We start from the raw sequence: 20,419 nt of genomic DNA, 5'->3' as shown, positions 1-20,419 counted from the left end.
TTTTTTCTGAAGAATTTCTTAGGATTTCCACCTCAAACCATTTTGACTATCAAAAGTGCCCATTTACCCAAATGTTCCCTGCTGGTGGGTGGTCAGGGTTGGATAAGCTTGAGTGTTATGTCCATCAAGAGTATAACCCCCTTGTGTCAGCTCTTCTACAGGATATAAGTTGAGATGTTTGTATTTATTACTTGAACTTTCGCTTCGCCTTGTCACCCTTATCACAGTCCTGCCCAGTGCACATGCGGGCCAGGGCTCAGCTTTGGTTACTCTGACTTGCGACCCTGGTAGATCATGTCTTTCCTCTCTTGCGGGGGTTAGAATGTGCCTCTTCTAGAGATATGGTTAAATCTATTATCTTAACAGGTATTTGCTTATTTAGAGTTTGGTGGTTATTACTTCTGCTCCCTCCCAAAGCTCACCCCTTCAACCTGGCAAGCAACGAGCTGCCTTCCAAACTCGAAATGAAGCCCTATGTCCTCCGTACCAAAAAATAGCATGAATATTGTAATCCCTTTTGGGTCCGTTTATCATTCCCGTCGTCACTTGGAGACATTTTCCAGCGCATGTTTATACCTATTGCTGTTCAAAATTAGGATTCGATAATTTTCCAAAATCTAGCTAATTGTATAGTGCTACTTACTGTTTTTCCACGCCTCCAAAAAAAAATACAAAATATGTACCCTACGACAGGCCTCAAAATAGTTTCTACATTAATTATCTCCGGAATGCGCCACTTTGTCACCCACATAAATCTGCAGAGTGCTTAATACCACATTTCCAGTTATTTCATTTTCTGGTGGAGGCTGAACACTGCAAATTTCTGCACGTTGGTATTGTCTTACAAAAGTGCAGCGAATCAATTCAGTTAATTTCATACTTGAATGACTTGGAAAAATTGAGACATTTTCAGTGCTTAGAAAGCTTATTCTCAATTCAACTTGAAATTGATGTTGAACATCATGGGCTGTTTCTTTTCTCATTAGATGAAATTTTCAAGTGATATTGATGACTAGTTGGAATGCGATTTCTCTCAGATGGCAAAAATGGCTTAAAAAGTGACAGCTCTGTTAGAGTCCATTATCGTTTGGTTATTTGTGCATCTCTAGATTCTCATAGCATTCACACGTTTTGTACTCTTCCCCCACCCCCAATCGCATCTTTAGTTACAGTTCCTAAAGTTGAATTTAGGAAGACCGTGGTTTAAACTTTTGGTATGCTTATTGGATTTCCTGATGAAAGTCATGAAGGAGTCAACTCTTTTGCAGAGGGTTGCTCTTTGTAGGCAATTGATGTTGGTAAGGCTGGGCAATTTACAGAGCTGCTTGATCAGCAGCTTCAGTTTGGCCACAATCCAATGACCTCTCAGCAAAATAGGAACTTTACCCTAAGTCAGCGGCTTTTAATCTGTGGTTGCTGGGCTCTTGATGGTCCGTGATGCCTTCCTAAGTTTAGAAAACTAAACAATATTAGCATATTTATAAAGTATGCATACACATGTTAATACGCACAGAATCTAGTATGAATGATTTGTGGCCTGGAATTCTCTGACAAAAGGACAGTATGCATTAGCAAAAAAGACAGTGATATGCACGAGTCTACCAAATCACATCATCTTTTAATAATAAAACAACATTTTGAAAAGTTCCAACTTTCCCATTACAATTTCGAGCTTTACCTATTTTTGTTAAAATATTTCATAGCTTTCCAGTTTGTTTGAATAATACTCATTTCTGTGCTGTTGTGAATTCTTTTGGAATGCAAGTAATAGAAATTGCTTAGGCAAGGCCCCCGAATTCCAGTAATGATTCAGTGTGGGCCATGTAAGTAAAAGAACCACTGTCCTAAGTCATATGATCAAGCAAAGGCGGCATTACAGTTTCCTCATCCCTGTGTCAGGTGTCTCACCATTTTGTTGTATGGTAAGTGTATAGAACTTTCTGGGCAAAGAAAGGTCTGAAAATTCCTTTTGACAAAATAAACATATTTGCCAACATTATCAGCAAAGTTAGTGCAAATGGCACTTCTTCAACACTTTGTAGATGCGGGTCACAATACACTTATTAATTCACTTTACATTTAACATGCATCCAGTGTGTCATCTCCTGCCACACGAGAACTAGGATGCCATCTACACAAAGAAGATGTGCATCTCTATTTCAAAGTCCCGGGGAACTCAACAACTTTCTCTTATGGCACATTTGTAAAATACATTGAATACGAAGTGTTTGGAGTTTCGTTAGCGACACAACACAAATTTTACTGTAGCCACAAAATATAGCATAATCAATTATATGTCAGCATACTCGGCCCAAGCTCTGGAAGGCATCACTGTCCAAAGATTAAAAGTACAGTTAGTTCAATTCCAAGTTGAACAAGGAAAGAAGCTAGGCCACGCCACCCTAATCATACTGTCAGAAACTGGAAAGGTAAATGAATGGGAAACAAAGAAGAAGCGTGATAATGAGAGTTCTAGTGCAGAAGTGTTTCATATCTCGCACTGCACAAAAATGTTTCTCCTGATTACCGAAAACTTATAGATAGATGTTATAGATTGAATTGGGACAGGTAGCCCCATATTAAGTCAGAAACTTCCAATTCTCAAAATCAACCTGGCGAAACCTCTGCAGAAAGGATGGTTAATGTCAAACTGGCCCTGTCCTGTTACTAAAAATGTTCAATTCCAGATAATGATTTTTTGCTGTAATGAAAATATCCACTGGTGCCGGGCGGCAACCCTGGAACAGTAGTGGACTTCACAAAAGCTATTTTATTTCAAATATAATTTAGAGTGTAATAGCGTATTGCGTGCTTGGTTTGTGTATGAGTTTTGCAAATGTGTCTCATACCTTCATGTGGAATGCATATCATGGATGTATTGTGAGTGATACATCCCTGAGAGTATTCCTTCAGTTGCAGAGGGAGTGGTGCTGAGTTTATAATAACTGAAGCTCCAGACTGGGTCTGTTAATTGGAATCTGTTTCTTTATCCGAGTAGCCTGAACATGAAGATGACCCGTGCCTTGACACCTCCACTCGGACGTTTGTGATTACAACATGCATTTGTTATGGTGATTGAAGGATAAAATGTCCATTGTGTTTTTTCAGGAAAAGAAAGCTGTTTTGAACGTATAGTGTCCAGGTTTGGCACCAACATAACATATGTTGTGATTGGAGATGCCCGCGATGAGGAACATGCTGCTAACCAGGTAACTGAGCGCTGAACTGTTATCTTATTTTTTTTCCAGGAAAAGAAAGTTGCTTTGAGCGAATAATGCAAAGGTTTGGCAGAAAAGTAGTATATGTTGTAATTGGGGATGGTGTAGAAGAAGAACAGGCAGCAAAGAAGGTAAAGCAACCGCACAAAATGTTGGTGTGACATTTAGCTACTAGTGCAAGCCTGATTTGTGTCTGCATTACTATAGCTTTGCACAGTGCCACTTCTAGCAAATGTGTTAACCAGACTTAAAGAAAGCAATAAGAGCATGCCTTTAGCTATGTTTTGAATTCAAAATCCCGACCATTTGGATTCCAGCATTTGTTATTGCAGTATATCTGCCAAATGTCAAAAGTGGAAATCACTGTATTCAGAAAATGAGTTCTGCAAACTTCAGTCACACAGACTTTTGTCCACAAGGCGCCAATAAACCATAGAGGTGCCAGTAAACCACAAAGATGTATATACTTGCAATGAGAGTGATGTTGTGGTAGATGAAAAACAAATTATTGTGTCAGGAGTGGACACTGCAAACAGACCACTATGAACGTTTCTAAGTGACTCACACCTCCCACATGCAAATCGTCATTTTTATTGGTGGAGTTTATGTCACTGTGGTCCAAATTCTTGGTAGATAACTTGCAGCACACTGTCAGTACCTTTTATTTGGTTCTATTTTAAATATGTACTTCATTGTAAGTACGTATGTATTTATGAACATATACCCATGTATACATTTAAAATTATTTTGCTAAATATATTTCCCAAAAGTATAGTTTATACACGTATAAATTATATTTATATACACTGGGAACCCAAAAAAGTAATGCTACATTTGGAATTAATACATCAACGTAGTTTAAATGAGTCTGATTTCAGTGTTCATTATTTTTTTATTAGTCAATACCAAAATGAATCCACCAGCCTGCAGAAGTGAAGTAGATGTAGGTGCAAGTGCATTTTCACATAAGAGGTGTAAAATGCTGCTGCCAAATGGTTCCTTAATTTTTATTTACATTGTTTCTGTTGAGTAAAAAAGAAACTGTGGAAATGAGACTACACTGTGCATAGCCACATGTTTGCTTCTCAGCTTCTTCAAATAAGAAGCCACAATTGGGTGTTTCATAAGGCTGGGAATTGCAGACTGCAAGTTGCAGTGAAACACCCAACAGAACAGAGTATTTTTAAAATAAATAATGTGATGTTTGACACATTTCTACAGTTCTACGCTTGTACAGGCTGCAATAATAAAAGGAAATATTGAGTGTATGCCGTTCTGCAGGTCCTGCAAAAGCTATAACACTGCTGCTGTTTCCATTCTAAATGGCAAAGACACATCTACTTTATTTCAAACATTTGCCATTTTTATAAAGTTTTACTTGTATCATTTATACTGGTAAATTAAATATTTTTTCCAAAACTCTGTTCACTGTCGGAGTTCATCAATAATCTTTTATCAAGTAGGTTGGCATAGTCTCATATTCTCATTTCCACATCATGTCTTTTACTATGGTATAGATTTTTTGTTACTGGTGATGGGATAGAGCTCTAGTAGTTTGTTGAGCAAGAAGTGCTTGGGTGATGTAGTTCTTGATTTGCATGATTGTGTGTTGTGGGGTTTGTTTAAGACACCATGTAAACAAATAATTATGGATGCAAATAGATCTGAATTGAACATATGAACATTCTCATAATACATTTACAAAAATCCAGTTCTGTTCAATGCCTGAGCCTAAGCTTCCCAATGAGGATTTAGTCTACACCTCAGTTCCTTAATATTTTACAGTGCCCTAATATTTATATTTTACAGGTTTCCCTGTTAATATAATGGATCAGAATATACATCTGACTCCTAAATTTAAGATTCAATCTCAGATCTGTTTTGCAAAACTGTTATCTATCTAGATTCTAATGTTTGACTCATTACTGGGCTTGCTGCTGACCTATAATGGAGTCATTGTATTGATATGACACTTGCTATTTTTCCCTTCCCACAATCTTCACGATGACCACAGCACAACATGCCATTCTGGAGGATATCAAGTCATTCAGACCTCTTGGCTCTACATCAAGCACTGGAACTAGAGTATTTGTAACTGTGTTCTGTAGTTGGAGATCCTTTTTATAATTCAAGTACACTGAATTTTTATGTGTGATTCAACGCCTCTGGCTTTTACACATATGAATTGTCTTAAAAAGGGAAGAACTCCTGTTGAATGAAGAAGATTTCAAATTGTTGAAAGGAGTAAACATTTTAGTGCTACGTAAGGAAACTCTATGGTCTTACATATGCAACATTTTATTGAATAAAAAACCATGGAGGTTGCTGGCACACACCGGACGATCCCTAGGCAGAATGAGAACAGCCTTTGGTACAGGACTCCTGCCAGCATATCAGCATTCATTTTCTGACCGACAAGGTGGTGTTCAACATTCCTCATCATGGGATTTTCTCAACACTGAGGTTTGAATCAGACTTTATCCTACCTAACCCAGAAAATATGAATTGGAATGCACTCGGACTGTGTAATGACAATCATGTCTAGACCTGTAATATGTGTAAATTATTGATGGATAATTTACTGTGATCTTATTAGCAGCTAACCTTGGAAATAGATGCAATTTTTCCTTTTTTGGGTGGGAATGGGTATACATTATTGTCTTTTATAAACGTTTGGCAATCAGAATGTGTATAATGATGTGTTGTGCCTTAAGAGTAAGAGACAGTGTTTGTGTGTTGCAATGTAATTTTGGTTAAAATATGTAGATACAAAAATCTTTCGTGATCATTTTTTTGTCATGACCAAATTTCAAGTTCACTTATTGGTGGGAAAAACTGCATCATAAATAATTAAGTATTTGTTGCAGTTAAGAAAATAAATAAAGAAAAGTTTGTGTTTTTATTTGGAAGCTGAATAATTATTCTAGAGTCAAATAGTAAACTTCAGAAAAAGCGGAGTGATTCAAATAAATTTGCTATAATTTTCATTAGTACCTCTTACTTTAAAAATAACAAAACTAAACATTTAATCCAAGAACGTTTCCACATGTTACTTGCTATCCAGTGTACATCTTATGCTTTCATTTGACTCTTTGTTAACAAGTATGCTGATGATCATATTGTGTCAAGTCTTTGATATGTATTAAGTTGGGTAGGTCATGTGAAACTATTTTGGTGCAGCAGCTAAAGTATATATGTGTGTCCCAGCATACAAGCTACATAGAGAACTTGTTCTACAAAAAATAGAAGGAAATGGCAGACTCCTATTAAGTCATTCATGAGAGCACCTGAACACCTCAAACGTTTGTGCAAATAGATGAAAACATGCTGCACCCATTATGAAGAAACCCATTGCGATTCTTTAAGAAAACAGTGAGCAGCCATAGTATTGCAATGTACTTTGCTGATTGGAGTAAACCAATGAAAATCCAAAGTCATGAATTTGGAACACCATTAAAGAAGATTGTATCAATGGTTTATTGTTTAGTCGTTCAGATCACACAGGGTCTTATTACACAGGATGATGAGATTGAAAGTTATGGAATCCTCATGACTCTTCTCTGGAATATCTTCTCTGTTTCTGACCCTGTCTCAGTGAATGGAATACGTGGTTTAATTGTTTATAGGTTTTGTGCTGTTGATCCTAGTAGAATATTACTTATTATTAGAAATGTATAAACATGTCTCCCCCCAGCACAAAATCAATGGCAGTATTTAATTATTTCAGATTTGCATCAAATTGGGAAACTTTGATGGAGGGAAACAGTTTAGAATAGAGGGTGCTTAAACTCACTGTGGACCTGGTTCATGCCTCTAAAACAATTACAACAAGCACATTCACATTTGTAAGTTGTTTATAGGTTTTTTTAAAGCTTCATCTTCTGTGTGTCTGGCTGAAGAGATGTTAAATATTGTGGCATATCCAGGCTAAAGTAAGATTTCCTTGGTGTAGCTTCTTCATAGAAATCTGTTATTGAAGCTGTTGAAAACCACATAGATCCTATGCTGTATTCAAATGTTTTTAAAATGCAGCCATACCCATTCGGCATGGCAACTTCACACCTGCCTTGGCTTCCTGACTCTGTTTTACTTGCAAATGATTTAAATGTACTCAGAGATGTTCCTTATTCAGGGATCACCTGAATTAGCGATTGCATCCTCAGTGCATTAGCTTGCTATCTCCTCTTAGTTCACACAAGCCATGCCCACAGTGCAATGTACCTAAAACTCATTAAAAGCTATGTTTACTTTCTGCAGCTCCTGCCCAAGTTTTCTCTTTAAGTCTTTAAGTAGCCCCATCTTTTCTGCTGAAAATGGGGAGCAACAGTAGCAGCAAATCTTCATCCATTCTCACTATTTCACCAAGAAGTGCTACTCACGTTATAGGCAAGAAATATTTCCATTTGTTATCAGGAGCCTGGTATCATGCTGCTCCCCTCTGCCTTTCTATATCTCCAGTGGCAGAGAGAGGTACACAGTTACATGCAGTGGGTGTAGATCATGTGCACTGTTGCACGATGGAGAAATGAATGAGAATTGAGGAGTGTGCCGAGGGATCCTTTAGCCTCTTTGGCCTTTGTGAAATCTGGATAAAGCTACATAAGGTATGAAGGTGACAGGCCGAGGGAATGAGATGTGCCTGGACATATGATGTAATACTAGGCCGCATTTGGCATTCTAGTCATTGCCTATTCAATATAGCCACTAAGATAGCAGTACCTGTGCCTGTGAGGAAAGCCTTACCCAATACATGTGATCATATATGGCACATGATGAGTTACCCATGACCTTTGTTTGCCATGCCCCAGCATGTTATGTCTGTGCTTCTGGCATATGATGTCAGTTCCCTAGTTAGTTTGTGAGAAGAAATTATTTTTTATCTACTCTAATACAATGTGTGTTTATTTTTGTGGCTCGGTTTTGTTTCGTTAACTTGTGATGTCATTTCATATTGTGTCACTAGCAGGTGATGCTACTTCTGGTTATATTGCCAGGGAATGAGGGCCACATTATGCCATTCAACCACTCTTAAACGTTTGGTGAATCAACATCACTGTACTCAGGACATATCCACTGTCTAAGTAATTTATAATTTTCTACTTTTCATGTTATCTGCTCTCATGCTTTGTTGTGGCAATACATCTCTGTGAAAGTATTTGACAAGTTGATGTATCTTCGGTAATGTGAACTTCTGCCCTTTCTGCATTGAGGTTACCCTGAGTTTTTTAAAGAATCATCTTTACAAATTCCATCCAGAGAGAAATCTAGGCCTTTATGATGAGGCTCTGAACAGTCAGGTAAGTTGCACGGTGACAGAGAGAAGCTCTTATTACTGATGCACAACATCCATTTATGAGCTTCATGTTTGTGACTGAGAATGAAAACTCTAGTTCTTCCTCACTGGTTTATGACACCACTTAAGCCTCGTTCCAAGTTTGCTTGGTGCATGAGTCTGCATAGGCCAGATATCTGTAAAGACTCAAGCTTGATAAAGGTGTTGGTGTTCATGTACTAATTCTCATATCTAGGCTGAATATACTGCATCGAGCCACTCTCACCTGAGAACAGTTCCACCAAAATTTTAATTAATCTGTGAGTACACTCCTTCTCACGCTATTCCAATGACTCTTAAGTACGATTGCTCAAGATTGCTATGGTTTACTCCCAGTCATCCTAGAGGATTTACACTTCATCTACTTCTCATACACAGCACATAAATGTTTTTGCAATCACAACCCCATCTTCAGTTTAAGTCAAATCATCCAAAACTGTTAAATAATAAAATGGCAAAGGGTTCTCACTGAAGTTCTACATATTTCTTCAGTCCCCAGGGAAGGTAGTTGACCCAGATTTAATTCACCTATATTTCAGTAGTACATAGAAAATGGAGTAAAACATCCTTTTTTTGATGAGATGTCTCCTTTTCTGGTTGAGCAGCACTCGTTCCAACTGCAGGCAAGTGTTAGGGTGCTGCACAGTTTTTAAGGCCTTTCATGCATAAAATATTGGACAACAAATGCTCGACCCACAAAGATGAGTGCATCTTCATTTGATGTGGGGGAATAGTGATGGCTGGGCTCCACAGTAAAAAGGGGCATGCCACTTCCCTCAATATTATAAGGGTTTAAAAACCCGAAAGATTTGAATGAATAGGTCTGTTGTGTGGAAGGTGCCCCTTGCTAGATCAATGGAGATTCTGCCAAGGTGTACCTTCCCCTTGTCTCGAAGGATCCAGAAATACACTGATTCATTTTAACTTGAGGAGGCAAAGTAAATACAAATGAATACAAATATTTCGCTTAACTCGAGAAGAGGTGTCCGTGCAACAAAATAATGCTTATATGTTTGATCTCTGAACAAGAGGTGCCTCATAAGATAGCAGACCTTCCATTTGATAGTAAAACAATCTCTTCTCTGAAAATTATGTTTTAGGTCAGTGTAAAGCATGAGTGGTGACAGCAACGTCATTCTGTACCATATCTACACATGCACGTTGTCCCCAAGGATTATTCAAAATAAATATAAAAAACAATACGACACAGATACACTATTTACCTGTCATTTATGCCCTTTGTACTGTGATTTTTAGATGGCTGCTAGCTTCCCCCCTTTTTTCATGTCTCCCCTCCTGACTGACTGTAAGGTGGTTTGCAAGGATGAGAAAATCATACTTGCTCTAAGTACCAACCTGTATTATCATCCACTTCAGTGACACAAGAAAGTACATCGCCCTGGATGGAATATTTAATCCACATGCCAGTGAATGGGGAATGAGCAATCACACAATCTGCAAAATCCGACTGAGTGATCAGATTTAACCTCTCTCTCCTGTCCCAAAAATTGACTGAGCCTTTAGGGAAGCTTGAGAGAGAGAGCCTACCCAAAAGGCTACGTAAAGAAATGAGTGTATCACCTAGCCACTCCTCTTAAATGCAGTTATAGCATGTATTTGATCGCAGAAACTTAAGGGAGTCAACCGTCCTTAGACATTTTAGTGTTGGAAACTGTACAAAACTACATCAAACGGTGACTGCCACATTGTTGTGTTGTACTTCCTCATTGAAATATCAGTGTTTTTTTCTAGAAATAACTTGCATACAGTGTTAATAATCGGAAGGGAGCGACCCGCAGTTATGGAGCTCAGTGTCTTATAGCTGTGTCATATTGGACATAAAGTACATGACCAAATCAATCCAGAAAGTCCTAAAGCCCCCTTGGAGTAAACATCCCAAGTAAAGTTGAACATTTGATACCCAGTCTTGGAGCCCTGAATGCAAAATGTAGGCATTTAAACATAGTCCTTCATCGCTATCTCTTAATAACCAATACATTTACCATGTAATTACTCATAGGTCCCCCAATAGGTCCCCCAAATTCCATCAAGATAATATCTGCATAGAAACTGTAAAACAGTTTCTCTTTTTTGGGTGAAGATGGAATCAGTAGTTCAACATTGCAATAGTTCACCATTTATAAATTCAACAACACCTATTTCCAAATGTTGCCTAATATGCTACCAGGGGCAGGCAGTATAATGAATCAAACTCTCAAGAACTCCAAGGATGACATGCTTGAAAGAGCCAAAGCTGAACTACTGATTCCATCTTCACCCAAAAAAGAGAAACTGTTTTACAGTTTCTATGCAGATATCATCTTGATGGAATTTTCAGCTATAAAAGAACTAGTACAGATAACCAAAACTAAAACATGCTTTATATATTAAAAAAATAGGAAGCATAAAGAAGGGCTTTAGGGAACTATTCCGATTCCAACATTAGAACAAATGTGAATGTGTGAAGGAGTAATTTAAATGACTGCTGCTCCAAACAAAGCACCCACAATACAAATACTGCAAAAATTAAATGCAACTGTTTTTTTCAGAACTTTTAATTTTCTTTTCTGGGCTAAAACAGGGAGCATATGAAGATCACATTGACTGCTACCTTTCAAAAAATGTTTGAACTTTATTTAAGAGTAGCTTGCGAGTAAAGTGGCTAGCTGGCTTGGGCCCTAGAACTCATTTTTTTTTAACAGATTAAGCACTGACCATACATTTATATAAATGCATTTTCTTACCAGCTTTGAGGAATAACACAGTGCCATCATGGTACAGCTTCAATTTTGCTATGCTATGCATATGACATAGTGAGTTCAATCATCTCAGATAATTGCATGGGGGCAGAAAGAGACTCAATTAGAAATGCAAAAAGAATGGGTGAAGGAGCAACTGTGAGAACTACTGATAGAAATCATTTTTGGCATCCACCCGTGTACTAACTGAATTGTTTGGGTATAATGGTACCAGAACTCTCTTGAGTTGGGGGAAGCCAAATGCCTGAAGGATAAATAAAAGCCCAGCATTATGACAGTGGCCATTGTTTGGTTGGTTGGAAAAAAAACTGTTGCTTCAGTAACATAGTTTGTGTTAGTGGAAAGTTAACTTCCCACAATGAAACCTTTCTGATCAGAGTGGATAATGAAGGTAGATCAGCAACCATATTGCTAGGGCTTTTTGTTAAATTCATATAGTCTGAATAAAGTAATGAAAGGTGGAAAACACTTACTAAAATAGCCTTTCTTTTATGTATGTTATTTAGCCCATTAGTATTATACAGTATTGCTCTCAAATGTCCCATTTATAAATGCATACCAGTTGTGCATAATGATGTTTTCTGTGGTGTGATAATCAAAGTTATTTGACTTAAAACATAAACAAAAGATTTTTTTTTTTTTTTTTACTCTGATTCCCTCCACAGAATTGCCCCAAATTCATCACCAATGCATTAACCTAAAGTTTTCCAACCCAACCGTTCCCCACCAACCCTTGCTGCATCAGACCCCCATACGCCTTCCTCTTCCTGTGGTGGGTGTCCTGATGTAGCACCTGCTCCAGTTTTCTCTGCCCTAAATGAAAGGCAAAATAAAATTGAACAACTTTATTACGGACTGCTATGTCTGGGTAAATAAATCAACTTCAGTGAGAGAAAATTTGAACAAATGTAAAAAAAAAAAAATTAACAATTGTATTCTTATTCTCCTTCCTTGTCCAGTTCCAGAAGAAGGTTCTGAGCCACTGTTGCTTGTGCTCCTACAATGCTTAACTGAGGTAGCGTTTGTTTAAATTGCCAGTGCCGTCTAGCAGTTTCAGTTATCATGTCTGAAAAAAGGTCTTAAAATAAATTTATTGGTGACTTCAAACACCTTAGCTTGTATAGTTTTTAAAAGAATTGTGCCCTTGGCGCAGTAATTCTAATCAAAATAATGCATCGGGTGGCACTTACAAGATGATTAAATGGAGTATGATAAGCATGATTAATAGTTGGCTAACCTTGGAAGTAGGGAATCACTAATCTATTGATTAATTATTCCACTTGCTCTGTGGGGGGTCGGATCTATCTTCATAATATTCCAGTACACCAAAGAAGCAAAGGTTGAAGTTATTCAAACTGATCTCAAAATCTTCCTGTTGGGTTTAAATAACAGCTTATTCTTAGTTTTAGGGATTTCATTATTAATAAGAATATTGATGATAATCCTTTAAATTGTACACCTTTTGCTTAAATTCCATAATTCTGCTGAAGAATTCATTACATTTTTTCTTTTATTTTTTCTGTTTTGGCATTTTACAGAGAAGGTGTTGTTTCTTGAGTTGATGGTTCCATTTTTTTAGTTCATTTAAAAAAGTATTTTTTGGTCAATCAGAAAACCTTGAGTTTCCTGTGATATGATGCAGCTAGATTTTAAGACTGTTTTCTCTGTTATTGCTATTCATATCTCTTGAGAGTCTTAGTTTAGCATCTGACCTGGGTAGATTAACTGGGATAGGAATTCCTGAGTTATATCCTGTGTTGTTTCTTTCTCCAATAAGGGTTCCTGTAGGAACTAAGAAGTGTTTTCAGAAACTTTCTTTCAGAAGTCCAGCAGTTTTAACAAAGACTAAATCCAGATTGGTGTGTCTGTTAATTGACAAGGATGTCAATATTGTACCTTTTGAGCATTTAATAACATCATCTGATCTGAGAGTTCATATTATGTGGATGTCTTGTAACTCTTTTATTAGGAATCTGCCATCCCCTGAGGTACTTGAAAAGTATGTCATCTCATCTCTTTTGGTAGTATGACAAGAGGGACTCACTGTGCTATTGGTTTGAGAATAATAGATAAGGACAAGTGGTATTGTCAGACAATTTTTTCTTAGGAGGCGATGTATATAAAACATCTAATGTGTTTGATAAATCCATATAGGGCCACTATTTAAATCTGTTTGTGGAATTTATACTTTAATTCTTTCTCATCTCGACCATGGTTCATTTTGTGATTCATTTCTTCATGGATATAGGTACCTGTTGCTCGTTTGTATTTTTAAACATAGCACTATGGACTAGTAAAAAGAAAACCCAAATGTCAATCGAACAGACAGTCATGAAATCAAGCTAAACTGTTTAAAATTTTGTTATGCAGGAATTTACAGTCTGCTGAATTATAGATTATCATTTGGAGCTGCTAGCCAAAGAGGTGGTTCTAGTACATGATGAGCTTCCAAAGCCTCCTGCTGAGACATGAAGAAAGGAAGTGGTCTGATCGGATGAATAACTCTGTCACAAGCACACCCCTCGTAACTTGTGCAGTGTTGCTCTCTGATGCTGTATGACATCGCTGAAAATCATAGAGAAGCCATTTATGACTCCAGTGTTCTAGTCTCACTTTACCACCGTAATGAGAGGTAGAGGTATGGCCACACGCTCAAAGTTGTGACCATTGGGCCAGCAGGATTTCCCAAACTTCTCAAAATGTTCCTTACTGTAGTATTGTTAGTGTTAAAGAAGTATGTGAATTACTGCACACCATTATCTGGGAGTAAAATTGCTCGATTCACAAGAATTTCCAGTGCTTCCTACAAAAGCATGTTGGAAGAATTATGAGAGTCCAGAAGTAGAAGAACCTGTAGAATTGAGAACAAGTGCACAGACGCGGGAGAACTGTTCACTTTGTTTGGAGTCGAGAAAGCTTCTTGATGACTGTTCTAATTGATACCACCACATGTTTATCCTTTCCTTGTCATCTTTGGCCTTTATATCCTTAATTATGGGAGCCTGAATCTCTAGATCTTCATATTCGTGGAAACACTAGTTTACTTTGAGCATCTAATCAAAGAAGACATCTCATTCTCCGACTGAACTGCGTGATTGATTACATATTAAGCTACACCTTATCCAAAAGCAAATCAGAGGTCAAACTGCCTTGCATTTAAATTAACCCCTTTTAAAATATTTTGGGATGTTGTTCATGCTGTTCATGGATGTTTACATAAGATGTATCCTACAAGAAGAAGAAATACTTACCTGCTAACTGAAAGATCACTCATGACATATATAATTTGATGAGGCAGCCTGCTTATGCTTAAAATGATGGTGAATTAATTTATTACCTTCTCATGCATTATGATTTTCATAATATTATCCACATTTTTATTTCAGCATTGAAAAACAGGTATAAAGTTTCATATGGTGCATGGCATCCCTCAGAATGTAAGTTCTCAAACTTTGTCTTAAGTATAAGACTTTTGTAAACTTCCCATTGTGTACAGTTACAGCTATAGCAGTTATTATTCTCTTTTGCCGACTAGCTTGATGGTTAATCAAGAATCTCTATGGCTCATCTATCTGTTTACAAATTGAAAAGACTGCTACTTTTCAGTTTCATATTAGCTCAATAATTACTGCACTGACATTCCTATTTTGGTAGCCGTTCACTGATCACGGATACAGACAAAGCTCAACTACAGTTGATAAGAGATTTACCATGTGCACTACTGAATATCAGGGCCTGGAGTTTATGGTGCTACAACAAATATGAATTTTTTTGCAAATTGCTAGATTGTCCTAACCAATAGAGTCCTGACTATCATTAGTAAAGGCCCCACAGGATTCCTAGTAAACCCTCACATTTGCTTAATATTTGGAGATCCTCCTATCAAGCAACATCAAATTTTATGGTTTCCTAAAATGGTGTTGCTTTAAAACAGATGATGGAGGTAGAACCTGTGGCATGTTTACACTAACTCAAATAAAGTTAATATCAGGCGCGTACAATCTAACTATTAAAAATAGAATCAGCCACTTAAAGACAATTATACATTTATAGAAACAAAATATGACTAATTACTTCAGTCTCATAAGTGGAAAAACAAAGGACTCAAATTAATGAGTCTTCTTTCTGATCCAAACTATTCCTGACCATAACCTAATTCCAGAATATGATCATAATTATGACACCATGAAACCCACGTAAACGTCACAAACTGAGGTGCCTCTTCTCCTCTTCTGTTGATACTGTCAGGAATCAGTTTTTGACTTGTCACTTACTCTGGTATTGTAAAAAAATATATGTTCCTTTTGTTGTGAAGTACTAAATTGATAGTCGTTGTCTTTGGTACAGGCAATTTAGTATAGATTTGGCTAGCTTTGGTGTGGATGCAATGTCTCACCTTAAATAATTTAGTACTATAGAAACTTTACTGATAGGTTTTCTGTTAGACATGGGGAATTAAGACTGTTGTGTTTAACTAAAAATGAGCAGATAGAGTAGTGATAAATATCTATGGGCTCGAGTATTTGGTGTCTGGAGTGGGCCTAACATTTCTATAGGAAGCACAAGTCTTATCAACAGTAAGATGCCAGGTTGGGAAAAACTGTACGATTAGTTGCAAGCCTCTATATCACTGTGAATCTGGAATGTTGATCATTGCCCCAATTTCAGATGAATTTCATGTGTCACCCTCTTCCTTTGCACAAGATTTTGGAATTTACTTTGGAGCATTCTGCCAAAGTGAGCTCCACACACATATTAATTTACACAAGTTTGCCAGTTGGTTTAATTTATTTACTGTTACTTATGAATGCTTTTGGCATCTATAATATTATGTATGCTACTGAAGACAATGGTTTGTTTATTTATCATCCTTATTCATTTGTGATTTTCTTTAAGGATGGATTGCGTATTTATTTGCAGTTCTTTAGCCTTTTCCACTAGTTTTTATAAACAGAACGTGTTATGTGATGCTCTGCTCCTGGTTTTATCAAAGTGCGTAAACCTTATTCATTATAAAAGTCGAGGAGATTGAGTGTGTTACTTTTATAAAGGTCAATAAAATTATGTTTAGCAAAAGTCTTTTGGCCCAAGTGCTTATTCAGCCCCACCTTTGTTGTTAGGATTGTGGTCTTCCTATTCCCCAAACGAGCTGTTATTATTAAATAGGTGTGTCTGTAGACAGTATATTCTCTAGAATTCTATGGTGTGCTGCCAGAAGCAATACTTTATTTCTTAAAAAGGGAAGACTTCAAACTATATTGCAACTTAAAGCTTCCTCTGATTGTTTCTGAGGTGTATGTTTTCCCAGAGTGATTTGAGCCTAAGTTTATATGCTGTACAAATATAAACTTTTCATTTGTACTGATAGAATTTAGTTGCATAAAATCTCTTGTCATTTTCAGTCAAACTAGGGGAATCATCTTTGGCATTATAGTAACTTTGGCATTATAGTATGTCAAAACCACAATATACAGTTTAGGGTTGAAGGAGTCAAGACATAGCCCAGCCTTATGATGTTACATCATATTTAGAGCTTTCAGACCATTGAGTTTGAGGGTTTAAAAATGAAGTGTTGTGCTAGGTGACATAATGGTATCTGCAACTATTTCAATTTGTAATGTTTTGAAATCAAGAAGAGTTATGACTCCACAGTTACGTCAGTAAACCTAGCATAAGTTATTCTCTGTTCGTAAGCCCCTTTATAAGTTATGGGACTATGGGCCAGATGTAGCACAAAGCGATTTTGCGAATCGGAAATTGCGAGTCGGTGCGACTCGCAATTTCCGATTCGCAAAATCGTATGCAGAATGGTGTCTCAGACACCTTCTGCGAATCTCAAGGGGGTCGCAAAGACCCACCTCATTAATATTAAAGGAAAACGAGTTGCAATACAAAATAAAAATGAAACCATTTGGTTTCGTTTTTTCAGAGTAGGCAGTGGTCCATTGGACCACTGCCTGCTCTGAAAAAATATTTATAGCGACATTCACAAAGGGTAAGGGGTCCCACGGGGACCCCTTCCCTTTTGCGAATGATTTAGCACCCACTTCAAGTGGATGCTAACTGCGAATTGCGGTGCGAGTCGCAAATAGGAAGGGAACACCCCTTCCTGTTTGTAAGTCGCATTCCCATTTTGCGAGTCGGTACTGACTCGCAAAATGGGAATGTGCATCGCGATGGCCGTTTTGCATGGCGCAAACTGCGATTTTCGCAGTTTGCGCCATGCAAAACGGTTACTACATCTGGCCCCAAGTTCTTTAGTTTATTAGTAAAGGAATAATGTGACATTGTCAGCCTTGAGGCATTGTTTATGTTTTTTGTACTTCAAGTCAGGAACATTTCTATTAGAAAAGACCCTTTCATCTGTCTTTACTTTATCTTACTTTATTTTCAACCAGGCTTACCCAAGTGCATGCAGTAGTTCTCTTAGTGCAAGCACCTTTCTCAGCTGTTCACTTAACAGATCACCAGACTAAAGCTGTTCATGTGCAGGTGTGAATGGCTCATCTCTTTCTGTATGTCTTTATTATCCACCTTCACCGTCCAATTTCTTCACATTGTTAAGGTGGATCTCTGTTCTCTTGGTATCTTAGAAGGTGATGCTTGTCTGGCTGAGTACATTCTACAAGTTAAGTCTCATCAGCTTAACCAACAGCTGCCCTTTTTTTAATTGAAATCACAGTCACGCTCTCAAGATGGTAACGGGGGTACCCTTAAGTGTATACTTCATTTGGGAGTGTTGGACCTTCAAGGGCAGGTAAAATCTCTTGCCTCCATTTTTTGTATTATAGTTTTTGACAAAAATAAAATGAAAAAAAATAAAATTATAGAAGTAAGGGTACTGGGATCACTGGAGTAATAATGATTGAATACATCTTTCCTCAACTTTGTCTTCAAGCCTGCTATTTTAAGAAATAAGAGAAGAGAATATGGAGGTCTCCTTTTCCCAAGTCAAAATAGGTAGGTTGAATGTGAACAGTTTTCCAATGGTTATTAAACAAAAATTGGCGATCACTTGATTGAGGCACTAAATGTCTCTATTAAGATTTTTACAAGAGACTCAGGCCCTAATTATGAGTTTGGCGGGCAGAAAAGCCCGCCAGACAAACTCCTGCGGTCAGGAGATCGCCAGTGCGGCCCTTCCTGCCAGCCCTTTTAGGAGTTTCCTGCTAGGTCAGTGGGCGGAAGCACAGTTTCTGCCCACTGGCCTAACATGGACCCTGGCTCATAAAAGAGCCGGTGACAATGCTGTTGTGCGTCGGGTGCACCAGTGATTTGCATAACAGGACTGGCCATGGGGGCCCCCACACTACCCATGCCCATTGCGGGGGATCCTGTCACTCTGTCTCCGCCAGCCTTTACATGGTGTTAATCCCCAGAGCAGCACTGCTTGTAGCGATGCCCTGGCGGATTGAGACCATTGGCACAGGCAGGCCATCGGGCAGCCGAAAAGTGGCAGTGCTGGCGGTCCGTAATGTCACGGTCGGACCACCACCATGACCCTGGCAGCGAGGAGACCGCCAGGGTCATAATGAGGGCCCCATTCTCAGAAAGGTAGGGAACACACTATTATTTGCAGCTGAATTCAAGAATGTTATTTTCCCTGATCTTAGCATCCCATAGATGGGGCTGAGATCTTACTCAGTAGGCACCTACTGTGTAAAATATTGTCCATGGAGACAGGGCAAGAGGTTTTCACTGGGCAATGGTGAGGTATCAGATAATCCTTGTTATTCTTATGATGCCCAATGTGTGGCATTCCATCCTCTATGTATGATCTAGCCCGGCATTTAAAAACCAGCCATATAAGAAATATTATATTGGCAGGAGATTTTAGCTTTATTCCAGGTGCCTCATCAAAGTCTTGAAATATCAAATGAATTCAAAATTAATCACATAAGGTAAAGCCTTCAGACAAATAAAGCGAGAGCTAGGAGTCTGTGATCTTGGAGGTCAGATAATCTTGAAATTAAACATTTTATATTTCTCTGGTGATTTAGGACAGCACCCATTTTGGATTTCAGGGTACTTCTTGTGCAGAGTAGACTATCTTCCTTGCTTTCAGGTGGTAGTTATTCCAACAACAAATATATCACTAACCTATCAATACAAGCGTCCACTTTGGAGAATAAATAAAGCTTTGCTTAATATGAATGATTTTCTTAATAAATCTCAACTACTAATCTCTTTGTACTTTCAAGAAAATCTTTGTTCCACAGGCATAGCATTTGCCTTGTATTCATACATAGCAAAATAAGGGGTCGGATCATTAGGTATTCAATTCAGAGAAAAAAAAAAACACTAGATCAGTGTGTGGACAATAGCTATAGAAATATTTATATGAGGAAGAAAATGATTTTTTAATAAAAGCTCAAGTGAAAACTACAATAATCTAAAGGCAGTGCGGGATGCGTTAAAGATTTGTTCTGAACAAATCCAAGCAAAAAGATCAGAAATTGTATTGGAAATAATTATACAGGAGAGCTGTTAGCATAGGCTATTAGAGGAAGACTAGTTCAAAATACTACAACTAGTAGTCTTCACCCAGTTGATTCAGAAGTTACTGGTGATTTAAATGAAATAAATTCGACTATCAGAGATCATTGTGTGCAAATTTACTCAGAATCTACAGATGGGATTGCAAAACATACTGCAGAGAAGATCACAAGCCCCAATTAAACTTCCCATTTTAGGAACTGACGCTCAAGGATATCTGTGCTTTCTGATCACAGACAGCAAAGTGGCAGATGTAAATGCAGGGCTGTAAATGCCAAATCCCCTGAGGAAGATGGATTGCCACCAAAGGGGTATGAGACCTCTTGATATTTGTAACTCCCATACTCTCACTCATGTGTAACAGGAAGTCCCTGCATCTTTTAAAATCCAAGGAGTGGTCAGCTTTCCAAAAACAAATAATTCAGGCCTACATTGTCTAATTAAATTGTTCAACTCCAGTAAAATACTCACAAAAAATATAATTATATTCTTATCCTTAGCTATCATTTATTCATATAGATCAGACTAGATTTATACTGGGGCATTAGTTCCCTGCTAAGAAAAAATTGTGGCCTAAATTATTGATCTAGTGATACTTGGAGAAACAAGCTTTC

At 37.7% G+C, this 20,419-nt stretch overlaps 1 protein-coding gene across 16 annotated transcripts in view; it reads left to right on the top strand.

Annotated features, from left to right (window-relative positions):
* EYA4 (EYA transcriptional coactivator and phosphatase 4) overlaps positions 1-6,205 on the top strand; it is a 614,551-nt gene extending 608,346 nt beyond the window's left edge. For 13 of the 16 annotated variants that reach the window (XM_069235264.1, XM_069235265.1, XM_069235269.1 and 10 more), the window contains 2 exons: positions 3,109-3,209; positions 5,233-6,205. In XM_069235264.1, coding sequence (XP_069091365.1) covers positions 3,109-3,209; positions 5,233-5,313 — 182 coding nt within the window. In that variant the 3' untranslated portion in view covers positions 5,314-6,205. Of the gene's footprint in view, positions 1-3,108; positions 3,210-3,248; positions 3,350-5,232 lie in introns of all 16 variants that reach the window. The other 3 variants (XM_069235270.1, XM_069235262.1, XM_069235259.1) reach the window with 1 other exon arrangement.
* Positions 6,206-20,419: the final 14,214 nt, after the last annotated feature.

The sequence above is a fragment of the Pleurodeles waltl genome, chromosome 5 (assembly GCF_031143425.1).
Source record: "Pleurodeles waltl isolate 20211129_DDA chromosome 5, aPleWal1.hap1.20221129, whole genome shotgun sequence".
NCBI classification, from domain to species: domain Eukaryota; kingdom Metazoa; phylum Chordata; class Amphibia; order Caudata; family Salamandridae; genus Pleurodeles; species Pleurodeles waltl.
This window is presented reverse-complemented; position numbering and strand designations above follow the sequence as displayed.